Here is a 27,680-nt window from a genome sequence, read left to right on the forward strand (position 1 = left end):
TACTGAATGTCTCCAGCACTCTGGCTGACCCAGAGTCTCTTGCATGAACTATCAGAAGGGCCGTCATCCAAAAATAGGTGGCCTCATGGCAGAAAAATGAGGCTGTACTTTTGCAACCACAAGTTATAAATTAATCTTTCTGGTGGGACAGTCCTGGTCAACTGCAAAGTCCCCTGTTTAGGAAATCCACATTCACACAAAAAAGGACTGTTGCGGCTACCTTCTGACTTGGCCACTGTCTCCAAGATGGATGAAGAGAAGTTTCAGGATAACTTTCGGACTTACGCAGGTAAAGGTTTTCTCTTCCCAGCCCTATTTACCTGACCTCAGCAAGTGGGAGACAAAGTCTTGGTGGAAAATTGGAGGTTTCAGAGAGGAAGAAGAAGAGTTGGTTTGTATACCCTGCTTTTCTCTACCTTTAAGGATTCTCAAAGTGGCTTACAATCACCTTCCCTTCCTCTCCCCAAAACAGACACCTTTTGAGGTATGTGGGGCTGAGAGAGTCGTGAGAGAACTATGGCCAGCCCAAGGTCACCCAGCTGGCTTCACGTGTAGGAGAGGGAAAAACAAACCTGGCTCACCAGATTAGAGTCTGCCATTCATGTGGAGCAGCGGTGGTGAATCAAACCCAGTTCTCCAGATTAGAGTCCGCCGCTCTTAACCACTACACCACACTGGCACTTTCAAATAAATTGAGGTGGGACCCACATGAAGAAATGCTACTTAAGCTTCAAATTTAGATTTAAATGTCACACTGGTCTAGCAGCATGGTGGAACTGGTGCAGTTAGGCAAGGGTTAAGATGATGAACTGACTTGGGACATTCTTCATTTTGATCTTGACCCTTGAATCATTAACACACTGAGGATCCAGTATTTATGGTTCACTTATTTTGTTTGGAGGACTTTCATTCATAGGGTCGCCATGAGTCGGAAGCGACTTGACGGCACTTAACACACACACATTTTGTTTGTTGCTTCTAATTTCAGCCCACTTTTCAGACAGCGCTGAACGAATTTGCCCCTAGGACAGGTGGAAGCTGAGGCCAACAAAAATTTGTTAACCCTCAATAGGGTTGCCAGGTCCCTCTTCACCACTGGCGGGACGTTTTGGGGGCGAAGCCTGAGGAGGGCGGGGTTTGGGGAGGGGAGAAACTTCAATGCCATAGACTCCAATTGCCAAAGCGGCCATTTTCTCCAGGTGAACTGATCTCTGTCGGCTGGAGATCAGTTGTAATAGCAGGGGATCCCCAGCTAGTACCTGGAGGTTGGCAATGGCAACCCTAACCACAAGATGATAAAAAATAATAATAATGCCAAGGCTGATGGTGCAAGTAAAGTAAAAAATATATATATCATATGGCCATTTACGCCTGGGAGGTTTTGACTTGTATTTGCTGCTCTCTCTATGCACATTTTCCCCATCTGAATTCTCAAAACTCTGCATGGGGGCTTATTTTGGAGTTTTGAGCATTCGGATGGGGAAAATGTGCATAGAGAGAGCGGCAAATCCGAAGCAAAATCTCCCATGCATAAATGGCCATATGACACAGCTAAAAAGTTACTTTACTGCCTGGGGAACTTTTCGCTGGAGAATACAAGATTTTTTTTTTTTTACTTTACTTGCACGGACTTATTAGCTGAGTAATAAAATACCTATTTTTACTTGGCTTGTATCATCGGCCTTGGCTGTATTTTTTATCTCTCAGTGACTGGTTGCAGCCCTTTAGTTTTCTCCTGAACCCTTAAGGTTCCACAAAGCTCTTTGACATTTTTTCAGCCACCTTACACATGCTAATTGGGAAGCAACAGTCCAACAAAAGCAAAGTTACACCCTTCTAAGCACGTTTAGTTAAATGGGTTTAGAGGTGTAGCTCTGCTTAGGAGTCTTCTGTAATTCCAGGAATCAGCGGGACTTTCCTCTAAATAAATAAGAATAAGGTTGCAGCGAACTCTGGCATGGGGGCTGATGTGTCAGATTGTACCTCTGAGAAGCCAGTGTGGTGTAGTGGTTAAGAGCGGCAGACTCTAATCTTCAGAACCGGGTTTGGTTCCCCACTCTTCCACAAGAGCGGCGGACTCTAATCTGGTGAACTGGGTTTGATTCCTTGGGCTAGTCACAGTTCTCTCTGGACGCTCTCAGCCCCACCTACCTCACAAGGTGTCTGTTGTGGGGAGAGGAAGGGAAGGAGATTGTAAACCGGTTTGGGACTACTTAAAGGTAGAGAAAATCGGGGTATAAAAACCAACTCTTCTTCTTTCCTTCTAGTTGCACCCTGTGAACATATCCCTCCCTCCCCCAAAGTTGGAAAAATGATTGTGCATCAATTTGTACAAAACCCATCGATATATGACATCACAATATAAGACCCCAATAGGTTAAAGGTTTTATGTTTTGAAAACGGCAAGGAAAAAAGAGAGAGAACTGGGTTCACTAGCTAAGTGTAGCGCTGCTTCTGCAGATAGGATTGGGGTTACTAACTCCCTGGAGCAGGAAAAAAAATTGTCCTGTCCCTTCAACAGAGGCTTAGTGAGATGTTGTTTACCAGGTGATGCTATTGACCTCCCTGCCACAAAAAGATTCAGCTGCCCATTTCCAGACATTAAGCCTTTGATAAAGGGCCAGAGTTAATAATGAGCCCCGTGGCGCAGAGTGGTAAGCTGCAGTACTGCAGTCCAAGCTCTGCTCATGATCCCGACAGAAGTTGGCTTCAGGTAGCCGGCTCAAGGTTGACTCAGCCTTCCATCCTTCCGAGGTCGGACAAATGAGGACCCAGCTAGCTGGGGATAAAGGGGAAGGCAATGGCAAACCACCCCGCAAACAAAAGTCTGTCTAGGAAACGTAGTCAGGAATGACCCGGTGCTTGCACAGGGGACCTTTACCTTTACCTTTTTAAAGGGCCAGAGCATTTCTCTGCAAGATTGGATTGCCCCTGACAGGTTAGTGGGTTTTGAACCTGAGGCTACTGAGGGGGCGGGGGGACTATTGCCTAATGGGAATCTGAGCAGAGCCAGTAAAATGTTCTTTACTTGTATCGGCCAGGTTGGGAGCCAGCTCCATTGTCCCAGCCTCCAGCAAGGCTGTCAGTCAAGATCTTGATTTGCATGGGGCTGTAAGGGACAGGAGAAGGACAGGAATGAATGAATAAATTCAGCAAGACATCAGAGCACCAGTTCCCCCCCCCCCCGAAAAAAAAACTTATCAGGCAAAGGTTATTAACGGGAAACCATCCCGTAATTTTTACTTATCTGAAAGCACTTTTTCCCTAGTTGAAAAACTGAGAGTGAGTAGCATGATCCAGACTATTATGGGCATGGATTTCAGTAGAAGAATCATAGAATCATACAGTTGGAAGGGACCACCAGGGTCATCTAGTCCAACCCCCTGCACAATGCAGGAAATTAATAACTATCTTCCCCCCCCCCATCCCCAGTGACCCCAACCCTCCCCCTCCCATGCAGGATCCCACAATCAAAGCCCTCCCGACAGATGGCCATCTAGCCTCTGCTTAAAGACCTCCAAAGACGGGGACTCCACCCCCCTCCCGAGGCAACGCATTCCACCTTCGAACAGCCCTCACCATCAGAAAGTTCTTCCTAATGTTTAGGTGGAATCGCTTTTCTATTAAGGCCAGGGTCAGATCTCTCCCACCAACGGTCTCAAAATGCTTCCCGCTGACTGGCTGGGGCCCCAAATGCCATATTGCATGTTGTGGCCTCTCGATATTAGTATCATTGATATTAGTATCATTGACCCAAAAGGAAAGGTAATCAACTGCTCTGAGCCCGACCTTCGGGTTGGGGAGAGCGGGGTAGAAATGTAATAAATAAATAAACTCTGTGTGACCTGCAACCATTCCACTCTCCACTTTCATTGAAAGGAAGAAATACTGTTCAGAGGCCCTTATTCGTCATCTACATCTTGCTGGCTGTCTCGTACTTGCTGATTGTCATTGGTTTTGCCGTGACCCTCTCCAAAGGTAAGTTTCCTCTTTTCTGCTCCAAACTGCTGCATCTGTAAGACAGGGGATTTCTCAAACTGTGGTACCCACGAGGTTCACGGTTATTGATTCCACCTAGCCTATCACCCTGTCAATTACAGAGGGAATGATAACTAAACCCCCCTACAAGTAGGGTTGGCAGGTCCCTCTTTGCCACCGGAGGGAGGTTTTTGGGGCAGAGCATAAGGAGGCCGGGATTTAGGGAAGGGAGGGACTTCAATGCCGTAGAGTCCAATTGCCAAAGTGGCCATTTTCTCCAGGCGAACTGATCTCTATCGGCTGGAAGTCTGTTGTAATAGCAGGAGATCGTCAGCTCATACCTGGAGGTTAGCAACCCTACATACAAGTCAATCAACCTCTTGATCTCCAGCAGCTTCTACGTGGAGGTTTATCTCCGCTTTGGCTACCCAAACTGCAAAGTTGTGTTGTTGTTTCAGCACCACACAGCGCTGTGGTTGACTCATGCACCAACTATTCATTTCCCCAACCCGCCTTTCTGCGATCTTTTGGGGAAGAGCGCAGTTCTAGTTATCAGGCCGACTGGATGGGAAGTTGCAGGGTATCTCATAACTGAACAATTTCCCCACCCCGGCTGCCATTTTCCTCATTGTACCACCAGTGGAGAGCCAGTGTGGTGTAGTGATTAAGAGCGGTGGTTTGGCGCGGTGGACTCTGATCTGGAGAACTGGGTTTGATTCCCCACTCTTCCACATGAGCGGCTGAGGCTAATCTGGTGAACTGGATTTGTTTCCCCACTCCTACACATGAAGCCAGCTGAATGACCTTGGGCTAGTCACAGTTCTCTTAGAGCTCTCTCAGCCCCAACCACCTCTCAGGGTGTCTGTTGTGGGGAGGGGAAGAGATGCTGATTGTCAGCCGCTTTGATTCTGCCTTAAGTGGAGGAGAAAGTCGGCATATAAACACCAACTCTTTTTCTTCAGTGGTTTATTTCTGGACTTTGAAATATATATATATATATATATATATATATATATATATATATATATATATATATATATATATATATACACACACACACACACACACACACACACACACACACACACACACACACACAATTGGTAATTCACTATATGATGGGCCCAAATGGGGGCAGAACTACCAGCAAAATCCTTCTCTCTGTTCCTTTGGCTAGCCAGTCCAATCAGGGAAGCCAGCGCCCAGGTTCTACTACAGAATGAAAGAGTTCTTTAGGGAAGCGTGGGGTGTAAACTGGAAGGCAGCGCTGCCTAATGGCTACTAGGGTCTGCCGCCCAGTCTCCTTCACAAACCTTTCTCCCCTGTCCTTTACTGCTGCAGCCACAACATTGTCGTCGCAGTTGATCGAGACCCAGGGCAAGTTGAAGAAGTACCCCACCAGCCACGATTTCCGCTGTAAGTTTCTAGAGTTTGCTTTACAGGCATCCCTGGCTCTGCTGTGGACCCAGGCATGGGGGGGGGGGGGCGGGAGAGAATGGACTTATCTAGGGACGCCTGGAACAATTCAGGGGAGGGTGCATCTGTGTCTGCTTGGTGGGACCCAAGAAGTCACACTTGGCCCCTGCCTACAGGTGCAGTGGATCACAGGCAGAGCAATGCTGCTGCAGTCGTCTTGTTTGGGGGCTTCCTAGAGGCCCCTGGTTGGCCACTGTGTGAACAGACTGCTGGAGTTGATGGGCCTCGGTCTGATCCAGCAGGGCCTTTCTTATGTTCTTATGACCTGTCTGCTACCCACCCTGGTTGGAAATTAAGCTCTAAGGCAGTGGTTCCCCAAGTGGGCAGTACCACCCCCTGGGGGGTAGTGGGATTACCTAGGGGGGCACTAAGAGGCAAGGAGGGCAGCAGGGGGCGCTAGAGGCGGGCCCCTTCAACTGTGTTGTTCACTAATTTACAATAGATCAAGCTATGGCACCGGGCTGGCAAATTTGGTGGAAACGATCAGAATTATTTTCCAAACTTTGAAGAGCTGGTACCGCTGGATCAAGTTCATCCGTTTTGTTGAATCAATTTCAACTAAAAAAGTTTTAATTTGATTTGGAAGAGATGCGCAATTAATTGTTATTGCTTTGAACTTTTATTGTTATCATCTTCTTTCGTCATGCAAACCCCTATTTTGAATAATGCTTTTTTATAGGATAGAGTAGGGGGTGCTGGGGTTGAGTTTGTGGAGCCAAGGGGGTGGTGGCCCGAAAAATTTGGGAAACACTGCTCTAAGGCAAGGTGAAAGAGATTGTGCTGGCCTAGAAGAGAACGCAGGCTGTGTTGTCAATGCAGCAGACACTTACCAGGCTCCATCACCAGATTAGACTTCCCACAGCACAACAACAGTTCTCGGGCTATCTTAAAGTTGCAAGCCATGCGATCCAGTTGTAGCCTTCCACCTGAAGAGCCAGCATGGTGTAGTGGTTAAGAGCAGTGGACTCTAATCTGGAGAACCGGGTTTGATCCCCCACTCCTCCACATGAGCGGCAGACGCTAATCTGGTGAACTGGGTTGGTTTCCCCACTCCTACACACAAAGCCAGCTGGGTGACCTTGGTCTAGTCGCAGCTCTCTCTGAGCTCTCTCAGCCCCACCTCCCTCACAAGGTGCCTGTTGTGGGAGAGGGGAAGGGAAGGTGATTGTAAGCCGGTTTGATTCTCCTTAAAAGGAGGAGGAAGAAGAAGAGTTGGTGTTTATATGCCGACTTTCTCTACCACTTAAGGAAGAACCAAACCGGCTTACAATCACCTTCCCTTCCCCTCCCCACAACAGACACCCTCTGAGGTAGGAGGGGCTGAGGGAGCTCTAAGAGAACGGTGACTAGGCCAAGGTCACCCAGTGTCAGATTCAGGCGTTTGTCCCTAGCATCCCATAAACAAACTCGTCCAGGCAGGTAGTCCTGAAGCAGTAATACTTTATTAGGAGCAAAAAGACAGATTAAGAGCTGACTGCTTACACGCAGGTAAGGTTGGTAATGAGGAAACAGTGGCAGGTTACATGTTTAAAAAGCATTACAGGCTACAACAGTAAACACGGTGACGCATCCCCGAGATAAGCTATTCCCAGGACAGGCAGACTAAACTTCACGCAGCTGTGGGGGAAAGGAAGAGCGAAACTGTACACAGAGTTTACAGGCATGGGAACCAAGGACTTGGAGTGTAGCCAGAAGCTGGCCTGCTCATGTCAAGAGCCTTTACTCCTGCTAGTAGCCAAGGCCTGATACCCAGCTGGCTTTGTGTGTAGGAGTGGGGAAACAAACCCAGTTCACCAGATTAGCCTCCATGCTCATGTGGAGGAGCGGGGAATCAAACCCGGTTCTCCAGATCAGAGTCCACCGCTCCAAACCACCGCTCTCAACCACTACACCACCGACATATAAAAACCAACTCCTACTCCTACTCCTCTTTTCCTTTCCTTAGTGTTCCCCTGCGGCCCTGACACCAGACAGTGGGAGTACTTCAACGGGAAGTGTTACTACTTCTCCTTACAAGCCGTTCCCTGGCAACAGGCCAAGACCAAGTGTGAAGAGCAACATGCCAAGCTGGTCATCATCGATGGCTTCCCCAAGCAGGTAATGAGAAGGGGATCTGGCCATCCCCGGGGGAACAGGCCGACAGAGCCAGGCAGGAATGACGGAGGCCAACGTGCAATTTGTGCATGTGGTTAGGGTTGCCAGGTCCTTCTTCGCCACCGGCAGGAGGTTTTGGGGGGCGGAGCCTGAGGAGGGCGAGGTTTGGGGAGGGGAGGGACTTCAATGCCACAGAGTCCAATGGCCAAAGAAGCCATTTTCTCCTGGTGGACAGATCTCTATCAGCTGGAGATCAGTTGAAATAGCGGGAGATCTCCAGCTAGTACCTGGAGGTTGGCAACCCTACGTGTGGGTCAAGTTGCGTCAAGTCACAAAACTGTGAAATAGGCTGCCATCGCGTGACACAGAGGCAGGCAATGGCAAACTACCTAGGAACGCCTCTTACCTTGAATACCCTGTGGGATCTCCACAAGTTAGCTGCGGCTTGATGGCACCCCCCCACACCCAAAAAAAACCCAACAGACTTCATCGGAAATGGTACTTTGAAACATCTGTGCCACAGCAGAAAAGACCCCACATCAGGTCCCTGTCAATCTTACAAAATCTTACCAAAAGGAAGGGATGCCAATAGCCCTCCCAACCATCACCGAGTGAGATCTGGATAGTACGGGGATCCTTTGGCTTTTGAATGTTCTCTTGATTTTAGCTGCCTATGCCTTCTCCCTGCGGCAAGCAAGATATGACCCATTTTTTCAATATATCTTGATGACTGAGTACCCTGGAAGGAATATTTCTATAGGAGCCTAAGATTATAAAGGGAACTCTGGATGAAATATACATAAAACAAATTTTAGACTTTACAATATACAGATGTCAGTTTACTCAGTCTAAGGATTACAAATTTTCTTATACATTCATGCACTTTCACAATGTCATAGAATTGTATTATTCGGACCACTGAAGAAGGCTTCACAGCCGAAACTCGTATGGTCTGAGCTGGGTTATTGCTTGGGTATATTGTCATACTGTTGTAATTTTGTGTTTTTATGTTTATTTGGCATAGAATCATAGAATCATAGAGTTGGAAAGGACCACCAAGGTCATCTAGTCCAACCCCCTGCACAATGCAGGAACTACACAACTACCTCCCACACACACACCCAGAGACCCCCTACTCCATGCCCAGAAGATGGCCAAGATGCCCTCCCTCTCATGATCTGCCCAAGGTCCTAGAATCAACATTGCTGACAGATGGCCATCTAGCCTCTGCTTAAAAACCTCCAGGGAAGGAGAGCTTACCACCTCCCAAAGAAGCCTGTTCCACTGAGGAACCACTCTGTTATAAAATTCTTCCTAATGTCTAGACAGAAACTCTTTTGATTTAATTTCCACCCATTGGTTCTGGTCTGACCTTCTGTGGCAACAGAAAACAACTCCACACCATCCTCTCTATGACAGCCCTTCAAGTACCTGAAGATGGTTATCATGTTCAGCATAGATACATAGAGGCTAGAACAGGGCTACATCCAAGTCGTTTATGTTTACATTAATGTTGTGTTTTTGTATTAAATTTATGATATATTATTCACAAAATCGCTTGTATCAATATTAGCCCATGATTTCATGTTCATGTTTTACCTTTTGGGTACCTTATGCAAGTGAGATATTCCCCAGGGTTTCCGCTTTGACGGGGTAACGCAAGTCAGCTGACCCTCGGCCACACTTGAACACACACGTGGACACACACACGTGACGCTGCCTTATCCTGAACTAGACCCCTGGTCCATCGAAGTCAGTCTTGTCTACTCAGACTGGCAGTGGCTCTCCAGGCTCTCAGGCAGGGGTCTTTCACATCACCTACCTGCCTAGTCCTTTTAACTGGAGGTCCCGGGGGTTGAACCTGGGACCTTCTGCATTCCAAGCAGATGCTCTGCTACTGAGCCACGGCCCCTCCCCACTTGTCTGATCTCCCCTTGCAGAATTTCATACAGACACGAACTAGGAATGAGCGCTTTTGGATTGGACTTCATGAGCCGCAGACAGAAGAATGGACATGGTTGGATGGCAGCGACTACAGAACAGGTTTCAAGTAAGTCCTGATGTTACCCCTCCATTGGGATATTGTGGCGTGGCTAGGGTTGCCAGCTCCGGGTTGGAAAATACCTGGAGATTTTGGGGGTGGAGCCTGGGAAGGGTGGGGTTTGGGGAGGGGAGGGCTTTTGATGGGGTATGATGCCATAGAGTCCACTCACCAGAGTGGCCATTTTCTCTAGGTGAACAGATCTCTGGAGACCATTTGTAATTCCAGGAGATCTCCACCTACCACCTGGAGGTTGGCAACCTGACTTCATGGGACTTGACTATTGCGAAGGAATGCAAGCCGAGCATAGGTGGTGATTTTCTCCACCAAGATCAACTTCATTTGAAATCTATAACACCTAGTGTTACAACAGGGGATGCATATTAAAATGTGAATTTTTGCATTCATGACCACCTTGCTCCATGAATTAATTGGGTTGGCAAGTTGAAGAAGATTTTGAAACGCGTCCTTGGACCCGATGTTTGGATAATATATTGTTGTTATTCTTGCTACTCCTAGCTACTCTTCGTGATTGTAATTTATAGCCTTTTGTCTCTTTGCATTTACGCTCAGTTACAGCCTGAAAGGCTTTATATTTTGTTAAGCTGACTGGCTTCATTGAACTTGCCCTTATTGGCGTTGCCTAAAGCCCTGCGAGGCTATATTTCAGTTTGGTGGTTTTTCTTGTGTGTGATGTAACATGTTTTATTTCAGTTTTGAATTTTGTTGTGAATATATTGATTTTGAAAGATTCTTGTGTGTGATGTAACATGCTTTTACTTCAATTGTGAATACATTGAGCCACGTGCTGTTTCTCTATAGAGTTGCCACTATTTCAGCATAGGTTCTTTACCTTCTTAGTTAAACCACCTGGAGGTTGGCAACCCGACTTCATGGGACTTGCTCCTGGCTTCAGGGGGAGTCTTGCTCAGTCACAGCGAGAAGTTGGAATCATTTTTCACGACATGTTCAATGATCCTGACATGTTAAATGATCCCTGTAGATCCTATTCACTGAGAGCCAGCAAGGTATAGTGGTGAAGAGCGGCAGACTCTAATCTGGAGAACGGAGTTTGATTCCCCACTCCTCCACATGCAGCCTGCTGGGTGACCTTGGGCTAGTCACAGTTCTCTCAGAGAACTTCAAACAACACATAGTTAAATTGTGGAACTCCTTGCCCCAGGATATGGTGATGGCTGCCAACTTGGAAGGCTTGACATGGACATGTTCATGGAGGAGCTATTCATGGCTACTAGTAAAATGGATACTAGTCATGATGCATGCCTATTCTCTCCAGGATCAGAGGAGCATGCTGAATATATTAGGTGCTGTGGAACGCAGGCAGGATGGTGCTGCTGCAGTCACCTTGTTTATGGGCTTCCTAGAGGTGCCTGGTTGGCCACTGTGTGAACAGACTGCTGGACTTGATGGGCCTTGGTCTGATCCAGCAGGGCTTTCCTTATGTTCTTTAAATCAAACTTAGGGTTTCGTATCAAAGACGACAAACAAGTAATAAGGGATTTTAATATCTAGTCCATGAATGCAAAATGGTGAAAGGAAAAGATAATTTTAAAGAATTTATTAGTTGAATTTGCTCTTTTCTGGGTAACCCTAACAATAATCTCGATGGGTCCCTCTCTGTCTACATTCCTGGGGACATACCGGTACATCCCTCTTTTCTTTTAATTCCAAAAACAAAGAGCTTTCTATACTGCCAATTTTGGAGATGGCGTCTTAGGCTTCCTGGAAGGTACACTAATAAGTCTACTGGATTTTGGCTATTTGTTTGTTTGTTTACAAACACAGCTTTGCTTTGATCTCAGGTACTGGAAGCAGGGAGAACCCAACAATTACCTGCGGCGGGATGAGGACTGTGCCCAAGTCTGGATCAATGGGGAATGGAACGATTACATCTGCAGCTCCCCTTCTTATTACATCTGCGAGAAGCCCTTGCCGAGCACCCCTCCGGCATCATCCAAAGGAAAGTGAGCCCCTGCGGCCTTTTACCCTGAAGGAAGGAAGAGAAGGAAACAAAACATGGTGGCGCAGTTGGAAAAGACATTTTATTTCACTCGCGGGTCCCTACGTTATTCAGTGTTTCGCGAGCCGCTTAGTCAGAGGATCTGTAAGGCCGCCATCTCTTCACTTTCACCCACACAGAATCATGCCTTTTCATTCCACTTTCAATGTACTTTGCAGCGGGGAAAGACATTTTATTTCACTCGTGGGTATTCTGTTTGACAGTTTGGTAGTTTAATGGTCCCTATGGCCATTTTTGCATGGTAATTAGCTCGTTCCAGGCTGAATTGCCCCACATATTTTTTTGAATTTTGCACGCTGAACCATCATTCTGAAAGTGATTGCGAAGCCGGCACGTACCTGCTTCGCATTACAAAAGAGCCCATTTAACGCGACCTTTGGTGTTTGCCGCGAAGAATCTCCCTCAAGGAACAATGCAAAACAACAGAGGCGCGTTAGCTATGCATATGCTAATGACTATGAAAACAAGAACAAAGGAGCAGGCGAGTGGGGGGAGTGGAACTTCTCCTTTTGCATTGGGACCGTGAAAAGGCATTTTTAAAGTCACATTTTAAAAAAGAGCTTTGAGCGAGCATCAAAATTGACCATGCAAAAATGGCCTGCGTTATTCCTTTCACTCGCGGGTCCCCATGTGTTTTGCGAGCCACTTCTTCAGGGGACCTGTAAGGCCGCCGTCTCTTCACTTTCACCCACACAGAATCAAGCCTTTTCAAGCCACTTTCCACGCACTTTGACAATCCTTTGCAACTGGATTTTGCCATTTCACATGGGTGTTTTCTAGACAGTGTTAGCGATCCAGTTTCATTTTCCATTGTTACCAGTTCCCCCCCCTCATTTCCACACAGCTTCGTTAACATACTCTCAGCCCCACCTACCTCCCAAGGTGCCTGTTGTGGTGTTACCCAAATAAGATTGTCTCCCCTTTTGGTCGGGGAATTAACTGGGGAGACTATATTTTGCAAGAGGCAGAGTTAACAGGTTCTTTTATCTTTGTATACAGCGATTGAATCCCTGTAAAAAAACAAAGAACAAAAAACACCTTTTAATAAAGAGATTTGTTTTAAAAATTAAATTTGTTTTTATTGTAAAAGCAACTTTAAACACACACAGCAAAACACACAAAACCCAATACACTCAAGAGCTAGGAAATATCAGATAGGAGGGGGTGGAAATAAGGATATGAGGCTCCCAGGGGAAAGTATATTTACCTGTCAGAGGTGCGGTGTCCCAAATGGCAGCTGCAAGATGGGAAAGAGAAGGGGGCCCACAAGAAAGCTAGTGCGGATGCACATGGGGTTCAACACACACCTTGCCATTGTTAGAGGAGAGATATTTATACCCAAAATGTTTTCTGGGGCACTAGGGTGGCCAGGTCCCTCTTCGCCACCGGAGGAAAGTTTTTGGGGTGGAGCCTGAGGAGGGCAGGGTTTGGGGAGGGGAGGGACTTCAATGCCATAGAGTCCAGTTGCCAAAGTGGCCCTTTTTCTCCAGGGGAACTGATCTCTGTCACCTGGAGATCAGTTGTAACTGCAGGAGATCTCCAGCTAGTAACTGGAGGCTGGCAATGCTAGTTATGTAGCCCATAGGGTTGCCAACCTCCAGGTACTAGCTGGAGATCTCCTGCTATAACAACTGATCTCCAGCTGATAGATATCTGTTCACCTGGAGAAATTGGCCACTATGGCAATTGGACTCTATGCATAGAAGTTCCTCCCCTCCCCAAACCCTGCCCTCCTCAGGCTCCACCCCAAAAACCTCCCGACACAGCAGTGTGGGACTCAGGTGCCAGCGCTGCCACCTGGCAACATTCCAACAGTGCAATTCTCACCGGCATAGTTAACTTGTGGAACTCCCTGCCCCAAGATGTGGTGATGGCTGCCAACTTAGAAGTCTTGAAGAGGGGAGTGGACATGTTCATGGAGGAGAGGGCTATCTGTGGCTTCTAGTCAAGATGGATACTATCCATGATGCATACCTATTCTCTCCAGGATCAGAGGAGCATGCCTATTCTATTAGGTGCTGTGGAGCACAGGCAGGATAATACTGCTGCAGTCGTCTTGCTTGTGGGCTTCCTAGAGGCACCTGGTTGGCCACTGTGTGAACAGACTGCTGGACTTGATGGACCTTGGTCTGATCCAGCATGGCCTTTCTTATGTTCTTGTGTAACATCTGAAATAAAAAGTTTAATTTTGGTAGTACAATCATTTTTATTGTAGAAATTCTTCCTAGCCATGACATTTTTTAGTTTAGACCAGTCATGTCCAAAGTCCGGCCCGGGGGCCAATTGCGGCCCCTGGGCCGGTTTAATACGGCCCCCCCAGCCTGTTTTGCAGAGAGAGAAAAGGGGGTGCGTGGGGGCTGCGCCTGTGCTTTGCATCCCCGACCGAGGGGGCAATGCTTGGGCGGAGGGTCGCCTCGATTGGCTGTCTCAGCCCCACCTCCCGGAATGAAGGCCAGCAAGTCTGAAACCCTAGAGAGGCCACTTCCTTCTTACCCAGACTCCACCGCTCCAAACCACCGCTCTTAACCATTACACCATGCTGGCTCTCATGGGGAGAAAAACTCCACATTCCTCCCTGCACGGGAGATGTCAGAGTGTTTGAATCTTGGACTCCATGAGAATGAAAACCAGTTTATTTCCTGGCTCAGATGAGGGGAGGACAGAATACCCCCAGCATGGTTGAAGGGAGAGAGTCGACAGTCCCAGAGAGGCACATGGGGGGGGGGAGGAAGAGTTCCTGCTCCCTCTCTACAGAAGGCAGGTTGGAGATTTAGAAGCTGGGGGGGGGGGGGGTCCGGTGAGCTGAAAGGGGCTTTGGGGAAAGGAAGGAATGTAGCCATGGTTTTTGTGGTGCAGTCTGTGGTTATGGGCATAATAAGCATGCCGTTTGCAATAAACTTTGCACAAAATAGTTAATTTGCATTTAATTAATTTAGTTAAGAATTAAGGCCAAATGGTTGGCCCTCGCGCATGTTCACTTCATCAAATCTGGCTCTCTTTGAAAAAAGTTTGGACACCCCTGGTTTAGACCATCTTTGCCGATCCTCTTGTATCTTCACCCACTTTATTTTATAATTGGCTTTAAATAGTGTGTCGCTTTGTCCATTCAGGTTTATTCCTAAATATTGAACTGAACTTTAAGTTACACCTAAGTAAATTGTGATGGATGCAGAACATTCATTGTCCAGGAAACTGCACCTTCTGGACTGTACCATCCCAACTAATATTTACATGTAGTCTAAACCAACAAAAACTATTGATTTCTACTTGCTTCACTTTCCGGTGTTGTGATAGTTTTTGGCCTATCAGCGTTTGGAAATCCAAAAGGAAAGCCTACTTAGCTCCTCCTCCCGTTCTTGAAGGCTCCACCCCCTGCCCATTTCCTGGCCTTCCAGAAGCATGACTCATAAGAAAGGGACAGCCCAGAATTAGGGATGCCAATGCCAACCACCAGGTACTAGCTGGCGATCTCTTGCTATTACAACTGATCTCCAGAGATCAGTTCCCCTGGAGAAAATGGCCACTCTGGCAATTGGACTCTATGGCATTTAAGTCCCTCCACTCTCCAAAACCCTGCTGTCCTCAGACTCTGCCCCCAAAATCTCCAGGTATTTCCCAACCCAGAACTGACAACCCTATCCTTTGCTTTGGTGCCAAATGCTATACGTAGTTGCTTTGGTGTCAGATGCTGTACCTAGACTTGCCAACACCAACCTCCAGGTGGGGCCTGGATATCCCCCAGAATTACAACTGATCTCCAGACTACAGAGATCAGTTCCCCAGAAGAAAATTCCTGTTTTGGAGGGTGGACTCTATGGCATTGTACTAGGGTTGCCAACCTCCAGGTACTAGCTGCAGATCTCCTGCTATTACAACTACTCTCCAGCCAATAGGGATCAGTTCCCCCATAAAAAATGGTCCCTTTGGCCATTGGACTCTATGGCATTGAAGTCCCTCCCCTCCACAAACTCCACCCTCCTCTGGCTACAGCCCCCAAAATCTCCCTCCAGTTTGTGAGTTGCCTAAGAACCCTCTGTGGTCCAGAGTTCACTGTAGTGGCCATCATCCAAAACTCGGTGGCCTGAGGACAGAAGAGAGGGACTGTGCCCTGCCCCTTCGCAACAGGTTAAAAATTAAACGTTCTTGTGGAATAGCCCTGGCCGTCTGCGAAGTCTGTACTTTAAAAACTTCAGATCTGTACAGAAGACCTCTCGGGCCACCTCCCACCCTCTTTCCCACCAACCCATGGATGAAGACAAGGCTGAAGATGACATCCGGACCTACACAGGTAATGATTTTCTTCCTCTGGAAAACGGTGGGTTGAATAGCAGGATACCCTCTGACCTGGATGGCTCAAGCTAGCTGGATCTCCTCAGATCTCAGAAGCTAAGCAGGGTCTACCCTGGTTAGTACTTGGATGGGAGACCACCAAGGAAGACCAAAGCCTTAAGGGGATGTTATTTACTGTGGAGGGGTTGCCAGTTGGACATCTCCCACTCAGTACCCATAGGCCCCCACTGTTGTTTCATGGAGCAGTGGGAGCAAAATGAGGGGGGGTTGGCATCATGCCAATAGAGTTTTGGGTGAATCCTAGAGGGTCACCCCAATGCAATGATGTCATTTCCGGGACTGCACTGGAAGTGACATTGTGGCATTGGCGCAACACTGATTATTTTGTTCTGCCCCCCAGGGGAGGGGCTGTGGCTCAGTGGTAGAGCACCTGCTCGGCGTAGGTTCAATTCCCAGCATCTCCACTTAAAAGATCTGGCAGCGGGTGATGTGCAAGACCTCTGCCTGAGACACCGGAGAGCTGCTCCCTGTCTGACTAGAGAATACTGACCTTGATGGACCAGGGGTCTGATTCAGCTTTGTGCGTTCAGACACTTTTGCCGGTTGCCAGCACTTGGCTGGCAACCCTGTTACCAGGTGATGTTGTTGTTTTTTTAAAATTTTATTAATTTTTATAACATAAAACAAAAAACAAACAAATACAATAAAAATAATACAAAAATATAACAAAAGATAATACAAAAGAGTATCTGTATATACTTATTAATACATTCGTAATTACAAAGTTATTAAAACCAAAAAGATACCCCTTCAACCCTCCACCCACCTTAAAAATGTGACCCATCACCCGACTTTCGAAGAAGTGTCCTAACAGTTTTAAAAATATCTATCAACAGTAAAATATAAAGATATTAAGACTAGTTTCTATAACTCACTAATTAAAGTAGTAAAATCCATTTTTGCCAGTTTAGCCAGGTGATGTTGTTGACCTCCGTGCCATGAAAAGCTTCAGCTGCCCATTTCCCAGGAATAAGATTGAGGGGGGCATCTCGGGCTGCAGCAGGAGTGGGGAGACAGGTGGAAGGATTTCCATCCTTGTGGGTGGGATCCAGGGGAAGCTGCTGTGTGTAAATTGAGTACCAAAAGTCAGGGGCCATTTATGCACGGCTGTTTCCTCCTGGTCACCTCGTCGACTACTTTGGGGCTTTGCTGGGATTACGCTTGCCTTTTCCGGCTGTCAGAGGTCGCCTCGCTCTCCCCGTGTGTTTCTATGCATTTTTGCCCACATTTTCTGGATTTGTGTTTAGCCAGCATCCACATGGTGGGGGGGGGACACATGGAAACATGCGGGGAGAGCGGGGTTGCCAAATTCCAGGTGGTGGCTGGAGATCTCCCGCTATTACATTTGATCTCCAGGAGACAGATCAGTTCACCTGGAGAAAATAGCCGCTCGGGAAGGTGTGCTCTCTGGCATTGAAGCCCCTCCTTTCCCCAAACAGCTCCCTCTTTAGGGTCCACCCCCAAAATCTCCAGCTATTTCCCAACCTAGAGATAATAATTCACTGATACATGGTTGCACAGACAATTTCAACCAGTTACAACGTTCCCAAACAGGATACAATCAGTAGCAATCAACCTTGGATTGAAAGTCACTGTATATGTTTTTGTACATTATGTAACATACATGAATTACACTTTTGTCACTTTGTTATAGCATTGCCTGTGTTCTGTACTTTCTTCCTAATCTCAGATATTAGTACAGAGGTATTAATTTTTGGTTGCTCAACCTCCAGGTAGTAGCTGGAGATCTCCTGCTATTACAACTGATCTCCAGTTGATAGAGATCAGTTCCCTTGGAGAAAGTGGCTGCTTGGGCCATTGGACTCTAGGGCAGTGATGGTGAACCTTTTAGAGACCGAGTGCCCAAACTGCAACCGAAAACCCACATATTTATCGCCGAGTGCCAATGCGGCAATTTAACCTGAATACCACCCCCAGAGGGGGCCCAGAGGGAGAGGCTAGGGTTGCCAAGTTCCTCTTCGCCATGAGTGGGAGGTTTTTGGGGTGGTGCCTGAGGAGGGCGGGGTTTGGGAAAGGACTTCAGTGCCATAGAGTCCAATTGCCAAAGTGGCAATTTTTTCCAGGGGAACTGATCTCTATTGGTTGGAGATCACCCGGGGCGGGGCAGAGCCGGAAAGGCCAGCGGCTTGGAGGAACCGCGCGTGCCGGCAGAGAGGGCTACACGTGCCGGAAGTGGCACGCGTGCCATAGGTTCGCCAACACGGCTCTAGGGCATTGAAGTCCCTCCCCTCCCCAAACCCGCCCTCCTCAGGCTCCACCCCCAAAAACCTCCCGCCGTTGGCAAAGAGGGACCTGGCAACCCTATCTCTGGCCTCAGCCTTCTCATCTGTAACATAGGGATGATAATGCAGGTAGGGTTGCCAACCTCCAGATACTAGCCGGAGATCTGCTATTACAACTGATCTCCAGCCGACAGAGATCAATTCACCTGAAGAAAATGGCCACTTTGGCAATTGGACTCTATGGCATTGAAGTCCCTCCCCTCCCCAAACCCCACCCTCCTCAGGCGCTGCCCCCAAAATCTCCAGGTATTTCCCAACCTGGAGCTGGCAACCCTAAATGCAACCTTAAATACAATTTACAGTGTTTGTTTTAAGCATTGCTGAGTCTCCCTAAATTTGAACGCAGTTGTGAATGACTGACTTGCTGAACGTAGCCCAAAATCTTTATTGCTGTGGTTGTTGGTTTTTATACCCTGCTTATCTCAAAGCGGCTTACAATCGCCCCTCCCCACAACAGACACCTTGTGAGGTAGGTGAGGCTGAGAGAGCTCAAAGAGAATTGTGACTAGCCCAAGGTCACCCGGCTGGCTTCATGTGTAGGAGTGGAGAAACCAGTCCGGTTCTCCAGATTAGAGTCCTCCGCTCTTAACCACATCCTCTCACAGGATCTAACAGGATCTGAGCTCTCATTTTATTTGTTTTTTCATTTTTTCCCCCACTCTGCTCTTCGGACAGCTCAGGCTGTTCCCATTTCTGCTGTTAAAAATAATATCAACATTTTGATAATGCTCGCAGAGCATTCGGTGCCCTCGACAGACATTGATTTTGTATTCTTAGGAACAATCCTGTGGTGTAGGTCATGATTATTATCACTGAGTTTGAAATGGGGTGGCGGAATCTGAATGGCTCCAGCTTGTCCTTATGATCCTGCAGCATACAAAACGAACCATTGCCAATCTGGCCAAAATAACAAAATCAGAGTAAGGTGACCAGGTCCCCCCTGGCTACTGGTGCAGGATGCGGGAGTAGCGTTGCCAGATCCAGGTTGGGAAACTCCTCGGGATTTAGGGATGGCGTCTGGGGAGGAGAGGGACCTCAGTGGGGCACAATACCATATAATCCATCCTCTAAAGTATCCATTTTCTCCAGGGGAACTGATCTCTGTAGTCTTGAGATGAGCTGTAATTCCAGGGGATCCTCGGGTCCTACCCGGAGGCATCCCTACCTCAGAGCCAATAGAAAGCCATGAGAGACTTTTTCAAAGATCATAATAAATGCTTACAAACTCCTTCAGTTCCAAATTCAGGGGATTACCGCACTTTGTATTCCCACTTTGTATTAAGAGTTTGAAAATGTTATTAAAAAACATCGCTTTAAAAGGGTTTTTGGATACTACGGCTTATAAATGGTTGGAAAACGTCTTCGTAAGAACATAAGCAAGGCCCTGCTGGATCAGACCCAGGCCCATCAAGTCCAGCAGTCTGTTCACACAGGGGCCGACCAGGTGCCTCCAGGAAGCCACAAACAAGACGACTGCAGCAGCACCGACAAGACGACTGCAGCAGCTAAAGGGGCCAAACAAAGTGCGAACAGTATTTTTTATAACGTTTTCAAACTCTTAATACATCGGTGGGAATACATAGAAAGTGCGGACAGTATTTTTAAAAACGTTTTCAAACTCTTAATACATCGCTGGGAATACAAGTGCGGTAACCCCCTCAGTGCGGATGCTTATTACACCAATATGTTAGGTTGTATCAATGGCTCGTCTCCAACCATCCATGGAGTTTTCTCATGTTCCAGTCCATTCCAGCAGCCCCTTCTGACCCTAGTAAAGATTATTCCAGGAACATTCTGTGACATCACGGCAGCTCAGCCAATTGGTGTCTCTCACCATGGCAAGTGCAATTTAGAAATATACACTGGATAACTTTTGTCAAAGAGCATAGGGGTCAGTACAGTGCTTGCATGACTCCCTGTGAGAATTCTCGCTATTTCTTTCTCCTCTTTCAAAGAAAGAAACTGGCATTGGTTCAACTCAAAGCCCTACTTCCACGTTTATGTGCTCCTGGCCATCTCTTACCTGCTGATTCTCATTTTCTTCGTCGTTGGACTTTCCAGAGGTACTTGGCTATTTCTCCCCTCGCCTTTATTCAAAATGTTGCATATGTAAAGGGATACTTTTGTTTGAGAAGCAGATTGTTATCAACTTTATTGTCATCAACTTTATCGAAACCAAATACTAAGAAAATTATAAAGATTATTTATTTTGTTTATTCTGTTTGATTTATAAGCCGCTCACTTCCCGGCCAAGACCGGGCTCAGAGCGGCTAACATCTTTGGTCAAGCCAGCATTATTACCTGACATTTCAATAAAACATAATACAGTTAAAACTGATATAATTTAGCAATAAAGCCCATGGAACCCATTGGCGCGCATTATGATCCGGTAAATGTTTTTAAGCCCTGAACTGGATGACCCAGGCTAGCCCAATCTCATCAGATGTCGGAAGCTAATCAGGGCCAACCCTGGTTAGTACTTGGACGGGAGACCACCAAGGAAGTCCAAGGTCACCCCACAGAGGCAGGCAATGGCCAACCACCCTCTGAGCGCCTCTTGCCTTGGAAACCCAGGGGGTTGCCTTAAGTCAGCTGCAAGGCGACGGCGCTTTCCAACACCTACTGTTTTGAAATCACAAAACAATCCAAGATAGACCTCTCAAATCACCTTTCTCTAGTGTAGTGGTTCCCAAAGTGGGCAGTACCACCCCCTGGGGGTGGGTGGGATTACCTAGGGGAGCACTAAGAGGCAAGGGGGCAGCAGGGGCGCTAGAGGCGGGCCCCTTCAACTGTGTTGTTCACTAATTTACAATAGATCAAGCTATGGCCCCATGCTGGCAAATGTGGTGGAAACGATCGGAATTTTTTCCCCAGACTAAGAGCTGGTACCACTGGATCAAGTCGATCAGTTTTGTTGGATATATTTCAGCTAAAAAAGTTCTAAATTTGATTTTAATAAAAGTGCAATTATTTGTTACTGTTTTGAAATTTTATTGCGATAATCTTCTTTAGTGCGTCATGCAAACCCCTAGTTTGAATAATGCTTTTTATAGGGTAGGGGACGCTGGGGCTGAGTTTGTAGAACCAAGGGGGCAGTGGCCCGAAAGGTTTGGGAACCACTGCTCTAGTCCTTGAGGACTTGGGGTAAGGGCCATTTGGACGTTGCAGTCACGATGACTGGTGAGCTAGGAAGTTGTGTTGCTCGGACTCCTGAAGCTCATGCCCTGGGATGTAAACCCCAGGAGCAAATAGATGTCAGAGTTCTGTGACCTAAACAGTGACTGCAGGGCAGCCTAGTATGGATTGGGCGCACAGCGCAAGTTAAGGTGGCTAACTAGGGCTGCCAACCTCCAGGTGGTTATCAAAACCAATATAATCGTGCTGCAATGTGTTGCTAACCATCAAAAGCAAACAGCAACTATGGCTCTAATCAAAGGTAAATATTTCTAAAAGAACAATACTTTAATTAGCTACGTTTTTTAACGCTTCATAAAAAATCCATCATACAATTCACATTCACAAAGGGTGTTAGTAACTTATCTTGGCTCTTTAAGAACAGTAATAGCAGGAGATCTCCAGCTAGTACCTAGAGGTTGGGAACCCTATCAATATCACATGTGGTTTGGCCCTTACTAGTAGTGGTGCAAGGAGCCCTGTGGCGCAGATTGGTCAGCTGCAGTACTGCAGTCCAAAGCTCTGCTCACGACCTGAGTTCGATCCCGACGGAAGTCGGTTTCAGGTAGCCGGCTCAAGGTTGACTCAGCCTTCCATCCTTCCGAGGTCGGTCAAATGAGGACCCAGCTTGCTGGGGGTAAAGGGAAGATGACTGGGGAAGGTGATGGCAAACCACCCCGTAAAACAAAAGTCTGCCTAGAAAATGTCGGGATGTGACGTCACCCCATGGGTCAAGAATGACCTGGTGCTTGCACAGGGGACCTTTACCTTTACCTTAGTAGTGTTGCAAAGTACTGGGGTTTGCCCTGAACTTTCGGGGTTTGGAGATTTCTTTCCAGCTGAAGTATCCTGACTCCCTACTCTTTCTTTCCGTTTGCCAGTAACATCACTTTCGTCAAAACTGAGTGAAGTTGACTCGGAGATTCCAGAGCTACCTGCTGGACTCAACGATCAATGTAAGCCTCTGTATATTCATCCTCAGGGTCTCCTGAGGTTAGGGTTGCCAGCTCCGGGTTGGGAAATACCTGGAGATTTTGGGGGTGGAGCCTGAAGAGGGCAAGGTTTGGGGAGGGGAGGGACTTCAATGCCATGGAGTCCAATTGCCAAAGTGGCCATTTTCTCCAGGAGAACGGAGATCAGTTCGGAGATCAGTTGTAAAAGTGGGAGATCTCCAGCCACCACCTGCAGGTTGGCAACCCTACCTGAGGTGCAGGCTCCCATGCTTGGGGGTGGGGGTGGAGCAGAAGGAAGACCTTCCAAGTGTACATCACATGAAGTTGCCTTATACTGAATCGGACCCTTGGTCCATCAAAGTCAGTATTGTCTACTCAGAGCGGCAGCAGCTCTCCAGGGTCTCAGGGAGAGGTCTTTCACATCACCTACTTGCCTAGTCCCTTTAACTGAAGATGCCAGGGATTGCACCTGGGACCTTCTGCATGCCAAGCACATGAGCGACAGCCCCTCCCCTAATAGAGCTGTCTCCTAACTGATCTCCAGAGAAGGCCTATGGGCTATGTGTTTTCCAAATATATTTGTTGTCCCTGTGTTGGTGTTCATCTTAACCTGGACAGCTCAGGCTAGCCTGATTTCATCAGATCTCAGAAGCTTAGCTGGTTCAGGCCTGGTTAGTACTTGGATGGGAGACCGCCAAGGGAGTCCAGGGTCGCCACACAGAGGCAGGCAATGGCAAAGTACCTCTGAACATCTCCTGCCTTGAAAACTCGATGGGGTCGCCCTAAATCAGCTGAGACTTCATGACACTTTCCATAGGGCTGCCAACTCCCAGGTACCAGCTGGAGATCTCCTGCTATTACAACTGATCTCCAGCCGACAGAGATCAGTTCACCTGGAGAAAATGGCCGCTTTGGCAATTGGACTCAACAGCATTGAAGCCCCTCCCCATCCCAAACCCAACCTTCCTCAGGCTCCGCCCCAAAAACCTCCCGCCGGTGCAACCCTTAATTCCCACCATCACCACCATGTTGGCGTTCACCTCTGAGTCACTCTGCCCTACATTAAAAACAAATTTTAATAGGATAAATTTTAATGACAGGACACTAAACAATCCTTTCTGGCAGGAAAAAGAAACCTCCTGCCATCTCTTATGACTTTCTTATCGAACTTCCCTACCATGCAGAGATTTACGTTTCACCTGCTTTACGAAAGACTTCCCCAGTTGATGCAAAGTTGGCACAAAACTCTTCCCTGGTTTCTTTTCATGCTGCTCAGGTCCGCCACCTAGTGGTCAATGGCAGCTCATTCAGTCTTCTTAACATCATCTTAAGCCTTCTCAGGCCTTGCTGCCCCCAGAACGTGCAAGGTGAGAGGGGTGTGTCTTGGGCATGTTTATGCCTCAAACCTCACCTTGCCCGTTCTTTTGAAGCCAGACCTGGGGTGGGTCTGAGGTCAGGTATAGAAACTGGACTGCCCCAATTGGAAACTAAGAATCTTGCCCAAAAGCCAATCCCTAGCTACCTTCGGGGCAGAATATTAGCTTCTGTAGTAGGGTTGCCAGGTCCAGGCTGGGAAATACCTGGAGATTTTGGGGACGGAGCCTGAGGAGGGTGGGGTTTGGGGAGGGGAGGGACTTCGATGCCATAAGAGTCCAATTGCCAAAGCAGCCATTTTCTCCAGGGGAACTGATCTCTGTCGCTTGGAGATCAGTCGTAATGGCGGGAGATCTCCGGCCACCACCTGGAGGTTGGCAACCCTAGCCCTCACCCATCTCCACGTTGTATTCCCAAGCTCTGACTTCCTTCTCCTCACTTCCACCCAGTGTTCCCCTGCGGGCCTGACACCAGACAGTGGGAGTATTTCAACGGGAAGTGTTACTACTTCTCCTTAGAAACCGCTCCTTGGATCAGAGCCCACGCCCGATGTGCGGAGAAGCAATCCCAACTGGTCGTCATCAACAGCATGGCTGAACAGGTAAATGAAAAGATGGCCGATCCTAGGGGAGCAGGCCAGGCTGATGTGGCTGAGTCAGGAATGCAGTTTGCAACTTGCCTGGGTGGAGGACGTTGCCCCTTTCCCTCAATACCCGGTTGCACCGGTGGTACGACAGTTTGTCCCACATATGGTTGTGCTAAAAAAAAATTTTGGGGGTAAATTTCAGGTTCGGGTTTATTGGGCCTGATTTTTCCCGGTAAATCCAGAATAAGTCAAATACCCATATAGGTAAATATCTGCATTCGGCTTATTACGGGTTTACCAAAAATTCAAGCCCATTATAGTCTGTGGGGTTTTGTTAAAGCTCCTGTGGGGGCATTTTGGGAGGTAGAGTCCCCAAAATGGCAGCATGGCTGCAAGGGACGCTCCTTAGACGGTCTCTGAACTTTGGTGAATGTTGGGACACGGGGTCCAATTTTATGGGCCCTTAAAGGGGTCGTCCCCCCTCCAGGCATTTGTGAGCTGAGCGGTCCATCGGTTTCAGGTTCAGAAGTTCAGCATTGCCGAGGACTGGCGGAAAGAGCCGATTGGCAGGCTGGCGCCTCAAAGTCTGGGGGCTCCCTTCATATCTGGGGCACACAGCATGATCTCCATGCAGATTCAGATTCAGATTATTAATACATCTAATGCCATTAAAACATACATATCAGTTGCAGGATAAAACTGAAAAAAGAGAAGAAAAGAAAACAGAATCTTAAACGATATAATATGCCATTCTTAGATAGTTTAATCAATTTAAAAGACCTCAAATTAATATGATATTTTCCCTTTTTAAATTGGATTACCAGGCTTCAGCTTTATCTGACGGATCTTATATATTGCGGCACAAAATTCGGCTACTTGTTTCACCATCTGGTCTGACCCTTCTCAGAGGAGACTCCTCAGTCTCCCTTCTTCAGAGCTGTCCTTTGTTAGATTGAGAAGAGGGGAAATTAGCTTGGACTGGACTTCCTTATAGAAGGAGCACCTGAAAAAACATGTGCAATAGACTCCTCTTCAGGATGTGAGGGCGATCTGGCTGCAGCATCTGTCACCCCATTGATCGCCAGGGTAGATTCGGCTGATCTGGCTGGCTAGGCGGGTGTCCCCTCCCTCACCGCTCCAAGTGCGTCCCTCCCGAAGCTGCGTGCTCGGTGGAAGAGGACGACCATCCCAGATAGAAGGAGTGTACCATTCTTCGGTCAAGGGTATACGACTCCTCTTCACCTGACTTACAGGGACACCCTCATTCTGATCTTGGTAATCTCTTAAATTTACCTTCTAGAATTGCCGAGGGTAGGGAAGAACTTCTAGCAAATTAGCTTCCAAACTGAGGGAAAAGGCTTAAATGCAAGAAAAATAAGGCACAGAAAACATTTCTTTTGGTGGCAAATGACATCCTGTGAACAGTCCTTTATTGTGGTCATCAAAAATCTGATTTCAAGAGACGGTCACGGTGTGGGGAAACAAAGCCTCTACTCGGGGCACCCTTCAGTTAAAGAGCAGGTTTTCAGGGGGGGGGTGAGATCAGAGCCAGCCAAAGTCTCAGCCACGGGGGGGCTGTCTGAAGTAGATTGCTCATCCACGTGGATGAAGAAATCTCCTTTGGAAGCCTAGTGGTCAGCAGACATTGTGAGTGGAGAGAGATTTATGCCTTGCCTCTGTCTCCCCTCTATCATCTGCTGAAGCTGAAGGGTGATTTAAAACCGATAAAAGTATTTCTTCACACAACGCATAGTTAAATTGTGGAACACCCTGACCTAGGATGTGGTGATGGCCGCCAACTTGGAAGGCTCGAAGAGGGGAGTGGACATGTACATGGAGGAGAGGGCTATCCATGGCTACTAGTAAAAATGGATACTAGTCACGATGCATACCTGTTATTTCTAGGATCAGAGGAGCATACCTATTATACTAGATGCTGTGGAACTGCTGCTGCAGTTGTCTTGTTTGTGGGCTTCCTAGAGGCACCTGGTTGGCCACTGTGTGAACATAATGCTGGACTTGGTGGGCCTTGGTCTGATCCAGCATGACCTTTCTTATGTTCTGATGTTCAAATACTTACAATCCCCACCTTCACCCACAAAAAAACAGAACTTGGGGTATCCTCTCAGCTGTATTTGTCTGTTCTTACAGAATTTCATCCAGATGCGGACCAGAAACGAGCGCTATTGGATCGGATTGACGGACGTGGATGCCGAAGGAGTGTGGAAATGGGTGGATGGTAGTGATTACTACAGTGGCTTCTTGTAAGCATCGAGCAACCCCACTGGGATCAACTGGTCATGCCTAGGGAGTCTGAAACAATTCAAAAGAAAGCTTAGCTTGTCCTCCTTCAGCTTCTCAAACTCTCACCTTCTCAAATCTGGAATGCAAACAAAATGCTGTGGAAGCTTGCTGGGTAGAAGCGTGGTGTAGTGGTTAAGAGCGGTGGTTTGGAGCGGTGGAGTCTGATCTGGAGAACCGGCTTTGATTCCCCCACTCCTCCACATGAGCAGCGGAGGCTAATCTGGTGAACCGAGTTGGTTTCCCCCATTCCTACACATCAAGCCAGCTGGGTGACCTTGAGCTAGTCACAGCTCTCTCTGAACTCTCTCAGCCCCACCTACCACACAGGGTGGGGGAGGGAAGGTGATTGTAAGCCTGTTTGATTCTTGCTTAAGTGGTAGAGAAAGTCGGCATATAAAAACCAACTCCTCCTCCTCCTCCTCCTTCTCCTTCTTCTTGGGTTGCCAGGTCCCTCTTCACTATCGGAGGGAGGTTTTTGGGGTGGAGCCTGAGGAGGGTGGGGTTTGGGGATGGGAGGGACTTCAATGCCATAGAGTCCAATTGCCAAAGCAGCCATTTTCTCCAGGGGAACTGATCTCTGTCAGCTGGAGATCAGTTGTAATAGCAGGAGATCTTCTGCTATTACCTGGAGGTTGGCAACCCTATCTTCTTCTTTGAAGCATAACTCTTGCTTTGGTTGCAGGTTCTGGAAGCCAGGGGAGCCCAATGACGACCGACATAATGAGGATTGTGCGCATGTGTGGAACAATGGGGAATGGAACGATGTCTTCTGCACCTACCTCTGTTACTACATCTGTGAGAAGCCTTTGCCAAGCAGAGTCAGAGCGCATCACAGCGGGACCTAGACATCCCTCGAGATGTCCCTTAAGGCCCAGAGCAAAGGAAGGCCCGTTTCCAATTAGATTAGATTAGATTGTTTATTTACGACCCTTAGCCAGATAAAACCAGAAACATGGACTAAAATGTTCTTACAAACAAAGAATTACAGTCCGAGTCTTATCACACT

General features: G+C 47.6%; 2 protein-coding genes across 2 annotated transcripts; both read left to right on the forward strand.

Annotated features, from left to right (window-relative positions):
* The first annotated feature begins 246 nt into the window (after window positions 1–246).
* On the forward strand, window positions 247–11,578 carry LOC130477565 (hepatic lectin-like). The gene is made up of 6 exons (XM_056849573.1): window positions 247–289; window positions 3,880–3,978; window positions 5,320–5,394; window positions 7,400–7,551; window positions 9,489–9,598; window positions 11,413–11,578. Exons 1-6 carry the CDS (start codon window positions 247–249, stop codon window positions 11,576–11,578), a joined length of 645 nt encoding a protein of 214 aa, XP_056705551.1.
* A 4,297-nt stretch (window positions 11,579–15,875) lies between these two features.
* LOC130477575 (hepatic lectin-like) lies at window positions 15,876–27,519 on the forward strand. Its single transcript, XM_056849585.1, has 6 exons — window positions 15,876–15,918; window positions 20,239–20,346; window positions 22,339–22,413; window positions 24,234–24,385; window positions 26,522–26,634; window positions 27,357–27,519. Exons 1-6 carry the CDS (start codon window positions 15,876–15,878, stop codon window positions 27,517–27,519), a joined length of 654 nt encoding a protein of 217 aa, XP_056705563.1.
* Window positions 27,520–27,680: the final 161 nt, after the last annotated feature.

The sequence above is a fragment of the Euleptes europaea genome, chromosome 1 (assembly GCF_029931775.1).
Source record: "Euleptes europaea isolate rEulEur1 chromosome 1, rEulEur1.hap1, whole genome shotgun sequence".
Taxonomy (NCBI): domain Eukaryota; kingdom Metazoa; phylum Chordata; class Lepidosauria; order Squamata; family Sphaerodactylidae; genus Euleptes; species Euleptes europaea.